This window comes from Acanthopagrus latus, chromosome 3 (assembly GCF_904848185.1).
Source record: "Acanthopagrus latus isolate v.2019 chromosome 3, fAcaLat1.1, whole genome shotgun sequence".
Lineage (NCBI taxonomy): Eukaryota > Metazoa > Chordata > Actinopteri > Spariformes > Sparidae > Acanthopagrus > Acanthopagrus latus.
Window position 1 is genome coordinate 18,042,359 of NC_051041.1, and position 19,805 is coordinate 18,062,163.

General features: G+C 45.3%; 2 protein-coding genes and 1 long non-coding RNA gene across 7 annotated transcripts in view; 1 reads left to right on the top strand and 2 right to left on the bottom strand.

Annotated features, from left to right (window-relative positions):
- The first annotated feature begins 222 nt into the window (after positions 1–222).
- LOC119016427 lies at positions 223–10,019 on the top strand. The gene is made up of 2 exons (XR_005074148.1): positions 223–463; positions 9,290–10,019. It is a non-coding gene; the product is annotated as an uncharacterized LOC119016427 (long non-coding RNA).
- LOC119016124 (homeobox protein Hox-A2a) lies at positions 4,228–6,829 on the bottom strand. The gene is made up of 2 exons (XM_037092026.1): positions 5,901–6,829; positions 4,228–5,313 (listed from the first exon to the last, which is right to left on the bottom strand). Exons 1-2 carry the CDS (start codon positions 6,265–6,267, stop codon positions 4,589–4,591), a joined length of 1,092 nt encoding a protein of 363 aa, XP_036947921.1. The 5' UTR covers positions 6,268–6,829; the 3' UTR covers positions 4,228–4,588.
- hoxa3a (homeobox A3a) overlaps positions 8,638–19,805 on the bottom strand; it is a 32,942-nt gene continuing 21,774 nt past the window's right edge. For 4 of the 5 annotated variants that reach the window (XM_037091986.1, XM_037091988.1, XM_037091987.1 and 1 more), the window contains 3 exons: positions 18,690–18,750; positions 14,298–14,877; positions 8,638–11,589 (listed from right to left, as the gene is read on the bottom strand). In XM_037091986.1, the coding sequence (XP_036947881.1) occupies positions 10,802–11,589; positions 14,298–14,760 (1,251 nt within the window). In that variant the 5' untranslated portion in view covers positions 14,761–14,877; positions 18,690–18,750 and the 3' untranslated portion in view covers positions 8,638–10,801. Of the gene's footprint in view, positions 11,590–14,297; positions 14,878–16,842; positions 17,008–18,689; positions 18,751–19,805 lie in introns of those variants that run through there. The other variant, XM_037091990.1, reaches the window with a different exon arrangement.

Sequence of the window (19,805 nt, forward strand, 5' to 3'; positions counted from 1 at the left end):
GAGGGACCGTCCACTGTGCAGACACCCTCTGATCTCTCCCTCTCTCCCCTCTTTACCCTGAGTGACCGTGCCAACCTTTACCTATGCTCAGTCCCCATCAGAGGAGGGAGGGGGGCGCACGGGCCGATATCAATGAACGGGTGCTGTCACGTGGGCCCGGGTCAGCCAGTGAGGCACTTGTCCTTATCCCCTTAGCCGGTGACAGATTGGTGTTTGAGTGGCTATTTAAATTCCAGGCGCTCGTCGATCAAGGTGACGCGCGTCGCCACTAATGTATTGGCCGAGCAAACAATGAGCTGGGAGGCAGACGGCGGCGGACAGCACCGGGGTCGCATGACGAGCGGGGGAATGTCAGACACGGCGTCTTCTAACCCCACGCTGCGCGCTCTCCAGCCCGGGGAAAAGATTAACGCTTCACCCTCTGCAACCTCCCCACGAGGACGACCCAGCGCCCTGACCTCAGGTACGGTATTTTTGGAATAGGTGTGCGTGCGTGTAAGTGCTCGTGCGCACGCGGTTGTGTGCTCTCACTGCGTGTCTGTCTTCGCCGTGATGAACAGCCGTGATGTCATGTATATAATGGTGTCATTCTCTCCTGGATGGATGGATGGTTCAGTGTGTGAATGTGTGCGTGTGCGTGTGTGCGCCACCGCCACAGGCTATAGAGGGCTATCAGTGTCCCATTCCAATGCGAAGTGTTTCACGCTTTAACACTGCGAGGGATCTGCTCAGCAAATATTGTCACAGTGTGGCAGAGAGGGAGAGGCAGGAAGGGTTCAGTCCTGACACAAGCAGAAAGAGCTGCAGCTCAGTCGGAGCGAGCTGTTTCTTCATAACTTTGTTTCCCATCAAGGTCGCATTAGAAGTGTTGGGCTGCTCCTCGGTGCTCGCTGGGAGGTCACAGGTGATGCAACGACAACACAACACATTAAACATGAATCTGATGCGTTATTAATTTTTTCTCTCCCGGGGTCATAAGGTCTGCTATCTACTCTGATTTCACTCCCACATGTATTCATTATGCATGTATAGTGATCAAATGATCTGATAATGCGCGGCCCGTCGCGGAGCTAATGCGCCCGTGTAGCCCGAGGTGCGAGTGTGGGCTGATTATCCTGTTAAGTTCATCAAATAAAGCTGTTGGAGAAATTAATGGCCACTGAAAGCTGCGCTGGAAAAAAAAAGGAAGGGGAGGGGGTGAGGAGGGGGGGGGGGCTGCGGTATGGCGACAGAGGAGAGAGTGCGGGGCCAACCTCTCACTGAGGAAGGAAAAGGAAGGGGAGGGGAGGAGGCAAGGAAGGGAAGGAGGGAGGGAGGGAGGAAGGAAGAGAGGGTCACAGGGAGGGATGAGCGCCCCCACTGGCTGTATGTGTCCAAACACCCATAGTGCATTTCACTGTGTTTCTAAATGTTTAGATAGATAGATAGATAGATAGATAGATAGATAGATAGATAGATAGATAGATAGATAGATAGATAGATAGATAGATAGATAGATAGATATGTCAGTACAATGTTTAGGTCTTTGTACTTAGATATATCCATGTCGTGCTACTTCATACTTCTACTGCACCATCTCAGAATGAAGTGTTGTAGTTTTATTCACTGATCTGAGAGCTGCTGTGTCTGATTAAGAGTTTACAAAGACAACCTTTGATCAGTTTAACCAGCAGCGTGGAAATGATTCAACCAGCTGCATCATTAATGTGCTGCCTCGTGTCACTAGTGACGTTAAATCTGATCACTTCAGATGTGAAAATCTAATCCATCACTGAAGAAGGAATTCTTCTGTCTCGTGAAGATTTGTTCTGGACTCTTCTGGACTGTTTCTACAGTGTGATACTTCCACTTTTACACAGTGATGGAATGTAACTAAACACTTCACTAATTAACCACTTAAATACAAAAGTTCTTGTTCTTTATTTTATCATTTATTTTCTGCTTCTTTTTACTTCCACTCGACACTGTAAAATGTCAAAAAGTCAGAAAACTGTTTACCTCGGAGTTACTTTAGTAAAGTAGACTATTAAATTCAACTTGTACTGAGATTCGGAGGTAAAATATGTTGTACTTTTTACTTTGACTTTAGTTCCTAATTACTGTGCAGACTGCAGGCTGCATCAGAGCCAAAGTGGTGCGTTTCTAAATTAATTAACTTTATGTGCAATTGGATCATAATGATTTAAAAAACACTCTGAATCTGATACTCAGACAAAAACACTTAATATCAGAGCCTTTAATATTTGGACCCAGATTAAATATTCATGTAAATATCTGTATTATTTATTTCCACCTTATATATCAGATGTGAGGCTTTTATTTAAGATGGCTTCTATTCCCTTGGTTGACTTTCACTTTCACCAAACTAACACTTCAACACAACATCTTTACTTTTACCCTCAGCGCTGCTTTCACTCCATTAAGGACCACTTCTTTGATTCATGTCTGGTTTAGGTGTAAATAAGACATGTAGCCTGCTACTATAGAGAATAAAATCCAATACGTCATCTAATTCCAGCTGATGGAATCTCGTAGAAAGTGAAGAGGTGTTGAAAACTTCCCACCAGTGAAAAAGGCGCAGTGGGGTCAATACTCCTTCCCCCCCTCAGCCCCTCCTCTGTGCTCGCTTTCTTCCCAGCTGCCTCTGCAACAGCACGCTGAACTGAGTGGGCGAAGGGGATCTTTGCCTCGCCTGCCTGTGGAAACTCCGCCGGGCCTCGGAGCTTTCATGGCTCTTTGTGTGAACACATGTGCGCAGAAAGGGCGCGCTGTCTCGGAATGATTTGGTTATCGTGGCCGTGTGGTTCGTCAGCGGCCGCTGGAGTGTGGGAGTGAAGGAGCTCTGCCCCCCCTCCATGACACACACACTCCAGTTAACCAGTAGGCTAATGTTCAGCCAGTCGATGGGGCCGCTTATGGCTTCCAGATTATTCGATAAACCGCCGCTGAACTCTCGAGTTTATGAATTTGGCGCGCGCAGACGAGTTTGCGGATCGATCCGTCGCAACCGGTGGTTGTTGTCGCTGCTCCTGCACACAAAGCTGCTGCAGTGGAGCGACCATATTGAGTCCCGCTGTGAACGAGCTAATAACTGATTCCCATAAGTCAACTCAAGTGCAATACAATAGAGCAAGACCATTCATAATCCCCGTATTGACCTCCAGCGCGTTGCTCCAATAAAATCCGTCTCAAAACGCGCAAATAATCCAAATATATGCGCAGTGATCGGCTCCGCAGCTATTTTCTAGTAAATATGTGTTTGATTTCTGAGTCTGTTTTGAGTTTCGGGCTGTTTCTGTAACACACGAGGGAAGAATGCAGCCTCTCAACCCGAGCAGGGAGACAACTACTGCGAGCAGCCGCAGTCGCCGAGCCAGAGCCGGAGTCGTGTTTAAACAAGCTATAAAAATGAATTATTACCAAACGCATGCAGAGACTCAGCCCCTTTTTAGCCCAGGAATTGGGGAGTCCCGTATGAAAATGTAAGTGGGGTTTTATTTGTGCACATTACGCCACAATTGGTCTCCTTAATGTCCGTCTCATTCATGCCACGGAGTGATTTATGAGCTCCTGGAGGCAAACATGGCTCGGGTGTTTGCCTGCAACATGCGCACAATGTTAAGAGCCGCTGTCATGGACGGATCCGCGCGGACGTTATTTGCTTTTGCTCGGTGAAAGTATGAAGTCTGAAGGTGAGAATAAAAATAATCCGCGTCAGGGTTCGTGCAGGCAGCGCGAGGTGCTGCTCACGTGTGTGTGCAACTCTGAGAAAACAAAATAATCTCAGCAAGAAAACAAATCCAGATATTTATCACTTGTAATTTGTTAATTATCTGTTAATTTGCAGAAATCTAAAAGTCATTTTGAATTAATTAAAAAAGTTTTAGATGAGGTAGTAAAATAACTTTATAACAGGACGGACTGCTTCTGTTTCAGTGAACTACTTCAGTAAATAAATATAAATTATGTTGAAATTAAATTCTGCAATATAAAGTTAAAATTGAAACATGTGTGGCTTCACAGCTCCAGACGGACCGAACTATTTATATTCATTACCAACCTGTTGTTGAATTTGCATAACGTCTCTATCTTTCTGCGCCCTGCTTCTTTTTATTTTGCATATTTTCAACATGAATAATTCAAGAAGGGAAATAAAAAAAATATTTAAATAAACAGATTTGAAAAAAACAAAAACCAAAAAAAAAACGACTCCACACACCAGGGAAACAGGATTGTAGCAAGTTAATTGTATTCTAACAAAAATATCCAAGACATTGGAAGCTATACAAAAATAAAAATGACCAGGTTCCATAGGTCTAATATTGTATAATTATTCACACACACACTCATAATTTCCATTCCAGGAGATGAATTTTGTTATGGTAATTACAAGCTGGAGCAGAGCTACGTCAGTGATTCCATTCCATCCTTACCTTGCGTTAATCGTCAAGTCAAATATCAACAGAATAAATGTGCCGAATATACAAATAACATCAGAGTTAATACCATCGCAGCCTGATATTTAATGTCCCAAAGAGAGAGAGAGAGTGTGTGAGAGAGAGAGAACAGTTACTGTGATTGATTTCAGTTAATAGTTCAGATGCTGCAGGTCGATTGTAGTTAGAGACTCCGAGAAAAAATAGAAACTGTCCGTAGAAATGTCCACGGGGCTGTCCAGAGACTCTGACAAGCTCGGCGAGGCTGCGTCGGAGAGCTGCAGGCAGGAATCCGAGGAGAAAGGTTGGAAATCGTGTATAGAAACATCCAGGGCCGGGGGACTGTCGCCATTGTCCGGGCCAGATGCCGAGCCGGGGCCCATTGTTGACATGCAGCCCGGAACAGTGGGTGACGGGTTGGGAAAATGTTTCAGATTTTTGTCATTGCTGTTCAGCGGCGCAGCAGCAAAGCTCATGGCCTCGCTATTGTGGAGCTGCTGAGCGGAGCCGAGCGAGTTGTTCTGAAAGGAGCAGGTATCTCTCTCCAGCAGGGCCCCGCTCCGCTCGTACAGGGGGGCCTCGTCCTCCTCGTCGCTCTGGATGCCGTCCTCGGCTCCCGGCCCTTTGCCCTCCCCGTTGTGGTTCTCCTTGCTCTGGGTCTGCCGCTTGTGCTTCATGCGCCGGTTCTGGAACCAGACTTTGACCTGCCTCTCGGTCAGATCCAGCAGGGCCGCTATCTCCACCCGCCTCGGCCGGCACAGATACTTGTTGAAGTGGAACTCCTTCTCCAGCTCCAGCAGCTGTGTGTTGGTGTACGCTGTCCTCAGCCGACGGGAGCCCCCTCCTCCCCCGGCGCTCTCCACAATCTCAGGCGAGCCTGGAAAATAAGCAGCACGGTAGCGTGGGATTAAAACGCAGCACACAACAGTTACATAACCCCGCTGCCCGTGAATGTATGGCCACTGGAGAGAGGCTGCAGCAAAATGGCCGCTGGAGCTACTGACCCAGCGCTTATAGGCTGCACTGAAGCTTTTATCACGAGAATCACGACAGCAGAAAGATACTCATCAGATTGTTTTACACTTTAAATAACGTCCAGCGTGAAGCAAACACAGTGCAGTGTAAAAGCAGCGAGGTCCAGCCTGGTGTGGGATACTAATGAATGCTCCAGCTGCCCTCCTCGGCAGCGGCACTCCATCACTCTTCATTACTGTCACACATCAAAACTCTGCTCCGGCTCGGGGAATAAATCATCTTACATCACCAAACTTTACCCAAACTTTTTTTTTTTTCTTTAGATTTTGGCTTCATACACAAGCACAGCAGAGCAATAACCATAAATCTATCAGAATAAATCTTCTCCAGCTTTCTCTTTTCCCTTAAAGGAAAGGCCCCAGAGCTCTGAGCTCCAATTTTAGCAACAGATAGTAAACACTTCAGCAGTAAGTGTTTTAAATCACCCACCTTTCGGAGAGAAGCACACGGGTCCATTGGAGATGGCGGTGGTGGCGGTGGTGGTCGGCAGGTGGTTCCTCTTGGAGGCTTTCTTCTCCCGCATCCAGGGGTACTCCGGGGGTAAAGAGGCTGTGGGCAGCGGGCTGCATCCGTCGGGGCTGTGTCTGGGCCGGCCGTGGCGCGGATGGCTGCCCGGGTTCAGGCTGGGAATGGTCTGCTCAAAGGGAGGAGGAATCAGTGTCGGGCGTGAAAGCGTCGAGCTCTTGATTGATGAACTTTGAAATGAATCAGCGACAGGGGGGAAAGATGTCAGGCACTCAGCAAGCGACGGCTGACTATTGATAAAACCGCTCTCTCGCTCGAATTCGTAATTCATCTCCGCTCCCTGAGAGCCGAGGAAAAGTTTGCACGCGTGATTTTATAAATGTTGCGGCTCAGCGAGGACGAGGAAGAAAAAATCATTTAAAAAAATCTCCTGGTGGTGTTTTTTCTATTTCACTGATTACGGCCGTGTGGGGACCGAGCTACTATTAAACTATTGAATTCATGGAGACAAGGTTGAAATTGGACCGAATTGCCTGTCACATGATTACCTCTGCCCAATGACAATTTGGGGTTTAATCAAAAGAAGCCACTGTCTGCCTGATTGATCCAAAAACTCAGACGAAGATCGCCTCGCTCAGCCGGGGCACGACTGTTTTTATTTACATCTTTGTCCGCTCAGTTTATCCTCCTGTTGGCCCCTCCAGTCCACTAAGCTACAAAATGTGTGTTTTTAAGAATGGCTGACGCTCACTATTACAGGGAAGGAGCCCAGCCATAGGGCGCGCGGATTCGTGCACTCCTCTTTCTCGTATTGTTTGAGGATGTCAGTCGAGAACGCCCCCCACCACACACACACACACACACACACACACACACACACACACACACACACACACACACACACACACACACACACACAGTTGCTATTCATATAGGAAAAAAAATAAAAAAAACCTACCTCAGAATCTGATATTGGGATTTCTTCTCGACAGAATCAACCTCAACAATCCAGCCCTGCTCAGCGAGTGTTGACTCCAGAATAGCTGCGATTCTTCACAGATACATAATAATGACATATGCAGTGCATCCATTGACATGTGTTGCAATAAAACGACCATCCATTAACTTAATACTGACGGATATGACACGTTTGGACCATTTCATCCCACAACAGCTGTGTGACATGTGCAGATTTATGGCGTGCAGAAACTTGTAAACAGTGGCGTGCGCGCTCACAAACACTGTCTAATTTATCGACTATTTATGTGACATTTATAGAGATATTAAAGCTGATATTAAAAGTGTTTCGTTTATTCCACTAAAGGTGGATTTTATGAGGGAGTCATGCGCGCCCATGTGCGTAAACATACCCACAAACCCTTCAGACGCTCTTTTGTGATTTTTAGTCGTCACGTTTTTCTGCTATTATTCTAAATATCACCCTAATATTTAGAAAGGTCTCATCCACATGTTAGGGAGGATTGGGAACCAGAGTTTAGCGCCTCACTGTACATGATGCATCAGTTCTACCTGAGACTGCAATGAAGCAAACACCAGCACGTCCACAATCGACCATTTACAATGAATCCATTTGCAGCGTTATTATGTAGATGGAGGTGTTGTTGAACGGCTCTCCTCTCCGCAGTGTTGCAGCGGGGTTCTTTTTTTTTTTCTTTCTTTCTTTCTTTCTTTCTTTCTTTCTTTTTTTTTTTTTTTGTTTTTACAGCCCTTCCAGAATCATCTGTGAAAGCCACATTCGGGATGTTTTTCGTCAGGCAGAACATGTTGTATTTTCATTTGAAAAAAAAAAACAAAAAACTGAAAAAACAAAACAGAAAAAAGGAAAATTATGGCTTTGTAAGTGAAGAGAGAGAGAACGAGAGAGAGAGGAGGAAAAGAGGAGAAGTGGTAAGGCCTCTCTCAGTTTGTTGCTTATATACCAAACAAAGAGTCCTGGAAGCCTGCGCGCGATCAATCTTACTCGCCAAAAGGTCTGACAGCTCGGTGCCCTCACAACACATTTAAGGCTTCTAACTCTCCCCCGGATCAAATGCAGCCAGGAAGCGGCGAGAAACACTGGCCACTCAGATTAGAACCAGTTTCTGCTCGCAGTTAGAGCCGGGCTGTCGCTGGAGGGATGTTTTAGAAGATAAATAAGAAACCAGCTTCACAAGATGCGACCATTTCCTTTTGTGAGGAGGAGGCGGGCATGGCCATCGGTGAGTATAGGGCGCAGCAGCCTCTCCACCTGGCTTTTATGTTGGAATTGTGAATGCAATGTACACACAGCGGCCACGTATCGGGTCGTTTTTAGGTGGACATGCAGGTTTTGTGAGGGGAGCAGACCTGCTGCTGACGGACAGAGTTGCTAGGGGAAGAGATGGATGGCTTTTTTTTTTTTTTTTTTTTGGGAATTACGCACAGGCTTTGTGTGCGAGGAAAGGAGTGGGTGGCGGCATTTAGTGGAGCCCAGCCTGTCCTACACACTTGTCTTTACTGCAGAATTGATTTAGGAGCACTTTCCCACGGATGGAACGTGCAACGAGAGAAAGACAAATCTTCAGTTTCAGTTAAAACGTTATTTGTGCGCTACCTGTGTGTTGGGCGCATATGGGTCAAATCAGTGTCTTGCTGTGCGTGCGTGTGCGTGTGTGCGCGTGTATCTCTCAGTGTTGGATGCAGAAATACTCATTGCATCAGCTTTTTTTTTTTTTTTTTTTTGCTACTGTGACACACCATGGTTCAATTGTTCTAGGCTTCCCTGCTAACCATATGTCAGGGCTGCTAATGTTCATGCCCTCTCATATCAATCAGATCAGCCTGAAAATCATTTCTTGGTGTAAAATCAGTGAGAAGAAATAATAGCACAGATGCACAAAGGCGTAACAAAGCATGGAGAGTAAACACGAAACAAAAAACAGGGTTCAGGTAGTTTGAGGAGAAATGTAGAAGAGTGTTTGAGAATGCTGGGGAAAAAAATCTCGTGCATTTACTTCCTGAAATAAATTAGATTCACAAATTAATGTCAGCTCCTTCGCTCCATGTGTGTTTTTTATATATATAAAATCAAGAAATGATAACAATTGACTGCAAACAATTAAAATAATTTAGAGTTTTACCAACATGGATAATCACTTCCATGCAGGCCCTTCATCACACACGCACACAGAAACACACATTTCTATTCGAGTTTCTACAACCATCCACAGGACCGAGCTGGTGACACAAATTAAACCCCGTTACGATCCCAGATCAGCCTGCGTCCCTTCCTGACCGCTTTGTGACTGACTGAACAATAATCGAGGAGTTATTTTTCAAACGATTTCTCATTTTAGCTTGTTGTCTTCTTGCAGAATCTCCATGAAGGACCCGGGTGACATTTTTCTTATTATTATGGATGCAGAGGAGGAGGAGAGGAGAGGAGAGGAGGAAGGCCACCGAGAGCTTTACTTCACCTCGAATCAAGAGGAAGGAAAAGAAAAAAATAATCAATTAGTGTTTATTCAACATTTGAATTTACGGCCATTTTATTTTTCTAATGTTCATATTAAATATATTAAATATGCATCTGGTTTCACTGTAATTTGTGTTGGATTTACCAATTTCACGAACGCTTTATTTTGTTTGACTGCTTTACATTTTATTTATCAGCCTTCTCTCGTATTTCTAATTTACAATGGTATAAAAAAAATGTGTTTGTATATTTTGTATGATCACCTCTTCAGTTCTGCACCGTCATGAATAATATGACAACAATAATAAAACGTAAAAAATGCAAAAACTGGAAATATATTTTGACATTTTTTTTATTCAAGAAATTGTCCCGGGTTTAATTTCCGATGTGTCCAAATTAAAACTACGAGGTTTTTGCTGCGTTTATATTTTCAATTCTTTTTATTTATCTCTTCGAACTGGAGCAGCATGGAATGTGTGACATCAAGAAAGGAAAAAATAAAAATAAAAAAAAGATGATGTCTGTTTTTTTTTTTTTTTTAATTTCTTCAATAAAGAAACTGCTAACGTGTGTCCTTCTTTCCACCCTTATTGCATGACTGATTGACTTTACATTCGCTGAGGGGGGAGGGAAAAAAAAGAAAAAAAAACACCTCCTCGAAGAAGTAAAAATGGAAACATAGCCTGTGAGAGCAACGAGCTGCTGCTGCTGCTGCTGCTGCTGCTGCTGAGGAGGAGCTGCATGTATGGGCAAGAAAATGGCCGAGACGCTTATTTTCCAGCAAACCTTCTCCCCACACAAAGATCGCAGAGGTGTCAAATAATACTAAAGGACTCTTTTATCTTTACACCGAACAAAATAAATAACATCAGGAAGTCCAATAGAACAACACAAAGCAAGGGAGGCTGCCGTGTGTTTCTGAAAATGTATTCCCCTCATAAATCCCAGCTCGTGGCTCTTCTTGAAGGATCCTTTCACAAGTGCAACAAAATGCAATAAAAACAAAACGACAACAATTCTTCAACTGCGGATAAATAAAAGACGGACAAATTCACATTCAAATGAATAACATATGTTCATAATACCCTGTTTGAGTTTCAATTAACACAAGATTAAAAAGAAAAAAAAAAAGAAAAAAAAAGATTAAATAGGCCTATGCATATACTGTGCCCCCCTCCCTCCCGCTCTACAGCCCAGATAAAGGTCTTCGTGAGACAATGACACGAGCAAATAGAGAAAAAATTCAAGCAAGTCGTGATTATTTATCCTACGCTACTTCACACATCAAACTATAGAGAACATAAACAAAGGCAGAGAGAAGGTGGAAGCCGTGAGGAGGCGCGGAAACAAAGCAGTAATGTGTCTGGAGGTGGATAAGACAATGGGCGGAGTGATCCGGGCTGCGCCACCGCTACAGATGCGTCAGTTTGGGCGCTTCCTGGATTCTTCCCTGAGAGTAGTGCGGCGTTAGGTCTGTGTACGTCGGTGTCGGATCACACACTCCGTGGTGCTGACTGTTGCCCATTGTGATTGCTCCATTGTAGTCCATGTTTGTGGACGGTGGGTGCGGGAGGTGGGTCAGACCGAAAACGGAGGTCCCAGAATTGGGCATTGAGTCGATGTAACCTCCGCCGACATAAACAGGGCTGCCCTGCATGTGCGTCCCGTAGTTGCCATTGCCTTGGAGAGGATGCGCGTCATACTCGGGCGTGGCCGAGTCGGTCCCGGGGTACCTCTTCTGGGAGGGCGGGCAGTTGTTGAGGGAGCTGTTCAACGGAGGGGGATATGACGTGGCCATACCGTATGCGTTTTGATGAGGTTTATTGTAAGACGTCGGCGACTGGGAGTCATAAGGTACACTGTTTACAAGAGAATGCATAGAGTTGAGGTATCCTCCGCCTCCACCACCGGAGGTCGGGCCCACGGGACTCCGAGGAGACTGTCCGCCAGGGGAAGGCATCATCCCGACGCCCTTTTGATCCTTCTTGTATTTCATCCTGCGGTTCTGGAACCAGATCTTGATCTGTCTCTCTGTGAGGTTGAGCAGGTTGGCCATCTCCACCCTCCGGGGTCTGCAGAGGTACCGGTTAAAGTGGAACTCCTTCTCCAGCTCCACTAGCTGTGCGCTGGTGTAAGCTGTCCGGGCCCTCTTCGATGCTGCTGACCCCGGAGGACTCTTGTCTCCGGGGCAACTCTCCACTGTCAGGGAGGAGCAGAGGAGGGTGTCAATCAGTAATCCATTACAGACAGACAGACAGAGAGAGAGAGAGAGAGAGAGAGAGGTACAGACGCAGGAGAGTGAGAGTGAAACCCTGTGACAACCGCTGATAACAGAACTTTAAACCATCAGGAGGGGGAGGAGAGGCGAGCAAACAGTTTACTAGATAAATATGTCCTGCTTCACTACTTAAATAGGGATTTTATCATCGACTCCTTCTCTCTTCCCCCTTATTGATATACGCGCGTGCACGTTGCAAACATCACAACATTTTGATAAATCTGCTCCCATCTGCAAAGCACAGGGGTTATCACGGGGGCTCCATGAGACAATTAACAATCAATGTATGGACAGTGCGCCTGCACGCACGCTACACTGACTGCAAAGTGGGAAAAATACAAGTGGAGAATAGTAGGTCAATATCTGATATGGAACCTGGTAACCTCGTATTTCCTACTAAAACATTTTGACCCTCATCTCCCCCCGTAGTCAGAGAGTAGCACACGCGTAATGCAAACACAAGCATTATGTATTCCTCAGGGTGCATAAAGCAGCTCGCTTTGCCCTCAGTGATAAGCCTCCCCCCTTTCTAAGAGGCTGGAGCTTGGCTGCAGAGTAGCAAGGTGTTGGTCTACTTACCGCTGTGGCAGGCGGCCAACACTTAATAAATTTCACTACCTGTCGACCTAACGCTGGAGCAAAAGGAATGCAGCATGACATAACCTGACCCATTAGGTTATTAGAGAGATGAAAGAGGAGTTAACACAAGGAGCAGGAGGAAGGCCCGTGTATGTAGGGCAGAGCCTTGTGATAACGATTATTATTGTGTGATTATTAATCCATGTTTGGAAGACTAGTTAGTTTGGTGTATAAAGGAGAAACACGTGCTTTAAGTGCAGGATTATTGCGCATAAAACGTGCGTAAAAGGCTTTTCATAAAACCTCAACGTGTTGTTAGAACTAATGAAAACACCTTCCCAAACATAAATCACAATAACGCCAGACACACTGCTTTGCATTTAAATCTCTTACTGCAGTGGACTACACATAACTTAATTAGTAAATGACCCAAAGATTAAAAAATGAGAGTGCCTTGGGAAGGCAAGCATCTCTGAATTTTTAGATTAGAATGTTTATTTACACAGAGCCAAACACAGAACCCCACCCTGACCCTCAAAGTTCTCCTTTAATCAGAAAAGTAAGATCTGGCTTGCGTCTGTGCGTAAAGCGTGCGTAAAAGGGCGGCAGGCGCCATACTGCTTTGGATTTCAGCTCAGACTGTAGACGACTACTTATAACCTAATTAGAAAAAAATACTCTGTAATTTACAAATGCATCATTTCTAAGTTGACTGTATGCAAAGAAACACCCAAAGCACAAATTCCCCACCCTGACCTCCTGGGTTTCTTCACATCAAACAGCAAGATCTGGCTTGCGCACGTGCGTAAAACGTGCGTAAAAGGGTTTCCATACATTTTAGCACATCAGCGTGTAATTACAAAGAATAAAGACAATACACCCCCCCCCCCCCCCCCCCCGCCCACCAATTCCCCAACCAAAACTAAAATTAGGAAATCACCCACTTAATTTTTTAATTTTAAAGGTAATTTTAATAGGAGTATATTTTAATATATAAAGTTGAGTCAGTGTAAATAAAAACCCACCAAAATCCTGTCCTAACAAGTTTTCCTCCCGTCTAAACTGCAGGATCTGGCTGTGCGTAAAACGAGCCAAAAATGTTTTCTCTTTTGTCAAAACACCTTAACAAACATAAATCAAACTGAAGTCACACACCTTCTGCATTTTCATTGCTCACTGTCGAACACAACAATACTTTCATTGAAATATCACCCTGAAAATTTTCAAAATAATACAGTCATGGGAAGATCTCAGAATTTTTAGTTTGACCCTCTGTAAATAAACACCCACCCCCTCCGAACACAAACCCCCCACACTGACCCACCGAGTTTCCCTCTAATCAGAACAGCAGGACAAACTGAAACAACTGTTGTGTGCGTGTTTGTTTGTTGTCTCTCCGGGAACATTGTGTGATCAGTGGAGATGCATGTTTACAGTAGGGACAGGTCAGCTGCGGGGCACAGAGACAGCAAATGGTGGGATCTGCTTTTTGTTGAGCCACACAATTCTCCTACAGTCGACGACCTCAGAGTAGATTTTCATTTTTCATTGTTTGAGGCGTCATTTCTGAGAATTTTCATGAAGCTGTGACTTGATTTGGAAGGAATAAAAGTTACACTTGAACAAACACTCTGCCCGGGTCATGGATGTGTTTTTTTGATATATATATATATTTGGCTGCACTCCCCGAACAACTTCAGAGTTCCCCAGAGGAAACAATAAACACAAATAATGTGATATTATACCAGGAACCACTGACTTAAAATTAAAGGGTACTTGACCCTGACAAGGAAAAAGAACTGAACTTTAAAACCTTCGCAGGGGTTTTTGTCCGGTTCAGGTTCGCCTCCTCCCTCTCTCCTCACCTCCTACCTCACCACCCCTGAGTATTGTGTCATCCCTCAACAAAATTATGTAAGTTTCTGGTCAGAGACTATCAGTGTGTGTGTGTGTGTGTGTGTGTGTGTGTGTGTGTGTGTGTGTGTGTGTGTGTGTGTGTGTGTGTGTGTGTGTGTGTGTCGTCAGCAGCAGCAGCAGCAGTGTTTGGTACCTGAACTGGAGCTACTGGCGGGTTTCTGCTTGGTGTTCTGACGGGATTCCTTCATCCAGGGGAAGATGTGTTTGCCGCGAGCAGCAGAGGTCGGGGAGCCGTTCTTGGCGCTGGGCTGGCTGGACCCGTTGCTTGTGTTTTGGCTGATAGCACCGGGGGATTGCGAGGGAGGGGGTGGGCCTGACACCGGCAACTGCGGTTGATTGCTTTCGGGATGAACCTTGGACTGCGCCGCCTGAATGGCTGTGGTCCTGTCGCAGCTCTCCGCCATCTCCCCCGGCTTCTGCAGAGCCACGGAGCCGTCAGGAGACTGCAGGGAGCAGGCAGGTCGATGGTACTCACTTTCCACATGAGAGGCCCGGGGATATTGGACCTGATTGGCATCATAACTGAAGCCATTTGCGCTTTGATATGGGTAGCCACTGTAAATTGCGGAGCTGTCGTAGTAGGTTGCCTTTTGCATCTCGCCGTTTCCCAATATTTATTTCAGAAACTGACAGGGTCTTGACACCCTTGTAGAATAACATTGGCACCCCGTGGTCACGTGACGCCTCTCCGCCAATGGCCTCCTCGGGTGAACCTAGGGTTACAAGAAGCACTGTGAGGAGAAGAAATGGTGGCGATCCATCTTACTTTTCAATACAGGCCTGACACGGGAGACTATGGAGGCAAGATAGGGCCAACAGTTCTGTAGACTATTACCGTTTACCTTATGGCTTACACAGGGCACAAAGGCACGCACTAACCTTGTATTACCATCTGTGCCAAACCGCATTAATAAAAAAAACAACCTTTTCAAAAGCTTTTCACATTTCCAAATAGATTTTAGGAGCTAACAAGCAGACGCGTGACATTTTAGACCTCTGGGTCTTTAAACAATGAAACTAAATATAAGAGAAGAAAATGCTGCTGGGTTTCCTGGAGAAGCGTGCTGTAGGAGAGGCTTGTTAGCGGGTTACCACACAGGAAAATAATGTTTCTGTTACATTGTTATTTTACCAACAGGCCTGTCAACACTGTATCTAATTTCCTCTGTAGCTGGTGGGAATATGTCGTGTATCCCACAAAACTCTTAACCCATTTTTGTTTTTTCAGAAATAATCTCCCCTCACCAACAGGATAGAGCTCAGCTCGCTGCGCCTCCCCGGCCACCTGCGGAAAGCATAAACAACCGCATTCTCTTCTTTTTCTTTTGCATTCTGCAAAATGAATGGGGAGGGCCACGAAGAAACCTGAAAAACCGGGCGGGCGTCCGTGCATCTCTGTGACCACGGGGTGAACTTTTCCTCGCAGACCCATAATAATGACTGCTGTCGGTGCTGTCTGCGCGGCGGCCCGGCGCGTTGATATATGGGAGGTCAGCGGGCCGGGACGGCCTGCTCGGAGTGAGCGGCCCGGTGAGCAGCCAAAGCCCGGTTCTACTCAGGCGGACAGAAACCTGCGATGGCACAGCGAGAGCCAGCGCCATAATTCACGCAGGTAACCATGGGGGTCAGCCTCAGAGAGATTATTGGGGAAGATATAAGGCATAACAGACACACGGGCCATCTTTTATAATGTGGTAATGAAATAATGAGGCTCCTTGTGGTTAAAGCGAAGCCAGGAGAGCCAGCAAAGCATAATAATAATAATAATAATAATAATAATAATAATAATAATAATAATGATAATGATAATAATAATGATACTAATAATAATAATAATAATCAAACCTAGTAATAATGGAAATAATTACAATTATAATTAGCAAAAGATTTAAATAAAAATTAAATAAAAGGTGATGTATGAAACGTCCTTGCGTCATTTGCTTCTATAATCACGAGCTTCTTTTGTCTGCACCACATTTAATCACCGCAGTCGGACAGACGGAGGGAGCGGATGATGAAGAGACTAAATAAAAACAGAGAGAAAATACACATAACTTGATTTAATTCCTAACTTCTCAGCTCTGACTGTTGAATCTGAGAGGCCCTGGTGTCAGAGTCTGAAGTGACCCCGGTAATAACCATTCTATCACTGCAGGCTGCACTGAAATGATCACCTATCTATTACACAATCTATAGGTAAATCATAGTCCCGGAGCAGACACATAACTACAACACATTTCCATTAAATGAGCGCAAAGAAATGGAAATGAAAATGTCGAACAGCTCTGGCTTTGTGCAGCCGTGCATAACAAGAAGCAAATCAGTCGAAAATGAGCCCTGAGCTTGCCCTCAGCGCAGCTCAACCGCAGAATGAAAGAAGGTGTCTTCACTATATCTGCACTCACGATGACCTGGAGAAGATATCAGAAAGCTTTGTGGTCTGTATCTCCAGGCGAGACCCTGCGATAGTCATAAATGGCAGAGAAAGGGAGACAAATGACAGACTGGAGCTCCTCTAACGCGGCGCAGCCTGCTCCACGTTAGAGAAATCTGGCTGCCTGACTCTGTTGTGTGAACTCTTCCTGAACCGAGATCTAAGTCATACGGTGATAAATCACCGCGCGACACACAAACTCCGCCATTTACAACCGAGGGGAGCCTATTTCTGGCCTGCTTACCTTATCCTCTGACGACGAATGCAGAGCACCGAGCGATATTTTCTCATTCAGCGACGAAATCGATCAAAGCAGTAATCCAGAGGAAAAAAGTTTAAAGGCTGGGCTGACTGTGTGAAGCAGCAGCAGGAGCAGCGGCAGACTGCGCCCTGCCATACAGCAGGCATTAGCAGCCACAACAAAAAAAGGGAAGAGCCGTAGAGAAACCCCTTTCCTTTCTTCCTTTTCTTTTTTTCCCCTACTCGACGTGGATGGGCACACCGAGATTACGAAAGCAGGCGTGAGCAGCCGGGTCAGCGAGATAAGAGTTATCTGGCCTCAGGATTGAATTTATAGTCATGCTATAGAGCAAATGCCAGCGCTTCATAGCAATATTAAAGCCAGCAAAGGCAATGCTGGACTATGTGATCCTTCACCAGTACCATGCAGACACCAGTGAACTGCCCCGAACCAGAGCGTCACCATAGACAAAAAAAATTATGCAAATTAAGTAGCGCCTTGGAAAGCCAGTTCAAATCAAGTGGCTGCTTCTCCTCCTCCTCCCCCAACCAAACGAGGCAGCGCGTCTAGAAAAAATAACGCAGCGTTGGAAATCGCATGCGAGGCCATCCTTTAAGAGTTTTAAAACCTGTTTTTGTTATTATTTACTCCACGTCCTGCAGCGGGAATTATGAGCCCGGTGGATGAGACGTTGGAGTGAGAGGGAGAATACAAAGGGACAATCAGCCGCTGAGCATGCTGCATTTCCATTTCCACGGGACATAAAGGGCTTCTATGCACCGGCTTAATCATTAACCCGCATCTTTTTGCATTTGAGCCTCAATCTTTTGGCACCAGGACGCGTTATTCGTTTGCATCCCAGCACCAAGGTATTCCACGTGCCTGCACGGGTTCCTCGATGAGAAAATACAACACCAGATTTGTTTTTTGTTTGTTTTTTTAAGACTAGAAAGCACAACGACTTCACATCAAAGCCGTCGTTCGGTGTATATCAAGGGAAAAACCCCACCGGGAGCAGGGCGTGAAAAATGGGGAGAAGTTTCATCACCAAAAGGCGAAGCGGAGGACGTGCAGCGAGGAGCAGAGCAGAGCCGGCAGCTGGGGGAATCCCTCTGGCTTCTGCAGCCAAAAGGGAGAATGGGAAAAATAGATTTATGTCCTCTCGGGCTGTAAACGCGTCCACAGCTGCAGCTTCTGGGACAAAATTCAATGACACAATTTTTTTTTAAAAGGCAGAGCACACGGCCGGCGTGGGAGGGTGAGTGGGACAAAAATTCACGCGTGAGGGTTTTTTTTTTTAGCCAACTCTGCTTTTTTCTTTTCCAAACCAGAGAAGTCTCCTCGTATAATTATTTACTTCTTTGTGTTAAAACGCTGATTCGTCTCTCTCTTGAATTCGGCCCTGAGCGGAGGGTTAAATGTCAGCGAAGGTGGTGCGTAAAAAGAAAAAGAAAAAAAAAACTATAAAACATTGCGAGGAGAAAACAAATCTGAAATGTTGCTGAAAGAAAAAAACATTTTCACAACTTCAATGCAGCAAACTGTAGCAGCTCCAAGCAGATGGCTTTCACAGAAAGTAGTTTTTGAAAGGAGCGAGGCACCGCTCCAAGAGCTGCGATTCCCCTCGTCACTTTTATAGTGACAAATTACACCACAAAGACAAGTGGAGGAGAAGGAATTATTGCTCTCGGGCTGGTCGTATTGCTGCTACGAGGAAATGTACAAGCCATAAGCTGCTGCTTCTTCCCTGCGAGTGCTTTGGTGGGCGTGTGTGGTACTTATTAGAAATTGAATAAGGATATCACCATCAAGCGTTCATAACACAAATCAATAAAGATATATGGACTTACCGGAGGCAGTTCAAGGTGTCTCGGAGACCGCGCGATGGCCTGAATTCACTCGGCTGGATTTCTGCAACGAGGAATACATGTTTTTAATTTCTCTCAGGGACAAACAACCTTTTAATGTTTCCAGTAAAATATATGAGTTTGTTGGTTAGTAGATTTTATTTTGCAGGAGCTCCAGCGTGGCGAGAAAATCAGTCTATTGTTCTTGTGCGTAATTGAACAGGCCTTTTTATAAGATGGCGCTAAATAGAAAAACCTGTCAAATAGGTTCAGTCAGATCTAAAACAGTTCGATTAAAACATTTTCAGGGGTTTTTCATTTTTGTTCGTCTAGGTGGAATTTTTAGATTTAACAGCAGGCTTCGAGTCTTTGTGGTCAATTATTAATATCTTCACAGCTTCAAGGAGACACAAAATGTAGATTCCTTTCAACGTTTTGCAGCAAAATGTCAAGCAAAAATAGGAATAATAATATTTTAATCAGAAGACCATCAGAAAATAATAAACAGCAGCAGGAATAAAAGTCAAAGTGTGAAGATTCTTCTCATAAACAACAAAAACAACACGATATCCAAATATTTCTCTCCATCTGCCTAAAATCACTAACAACATAAAATCAGGCCCATGTAAATATCCTGTTTGTTCTCTCCCTGCTGCATTTTCTCCACACACGGATCGAACAGTCATTAGCTCTCGCGCACCATCTTCCCCAAGTCCCCGCGCCCATAAATCAAGCTGGAGCGCCGTGACCTCACCGCGGCCGCGCGGGTCCTGGATGGCACTCCGTCTTCCATTATATCCTCGTTTCCCTGGCGGAGCGACACAACCCCGCCGCTTTCCCCTCCTGCTTTACATGGAGCCCATCTTTGATGTATCATTTACGCACAAAAATAAGAGAAACGTAAAGACACGAGGTGTTTTTCTGTGTGTTTGTTGCGCCTCGGAGCGGCCGCGCGCGCTGTTCGGCTTGTTTTCTTTTCTTGGTAGGTGAAATTTAAATGGCCGCTTTATTTACACACGGTCGCTCGGGCCTGTTTATCCAAATGTCTGCTAGTGTTATTAGAATGTGATTGTAGGAGAAATATTTGGCTCTCAGCTGCTCTGTTCTGAGCTCACACTG

Excerpts from the sequence above, each read along its gene's own strand:
- LOC119016124 (XM_037092026.1), bottom strand. The coding sequence starts at position 6,267 with ATGAATTACGAATTCGAGCGAGAGAGCGGTTTTATCAATAGTCAGCCG. Across the intron at positions 5,314-5,900 it reads CGTGTGCTTCTCTCCGAAAG|GCTCGCCTGAGATTGTGGAG; the intron begins GTGGGTGATTTA and ends CTTATTTTCCAG.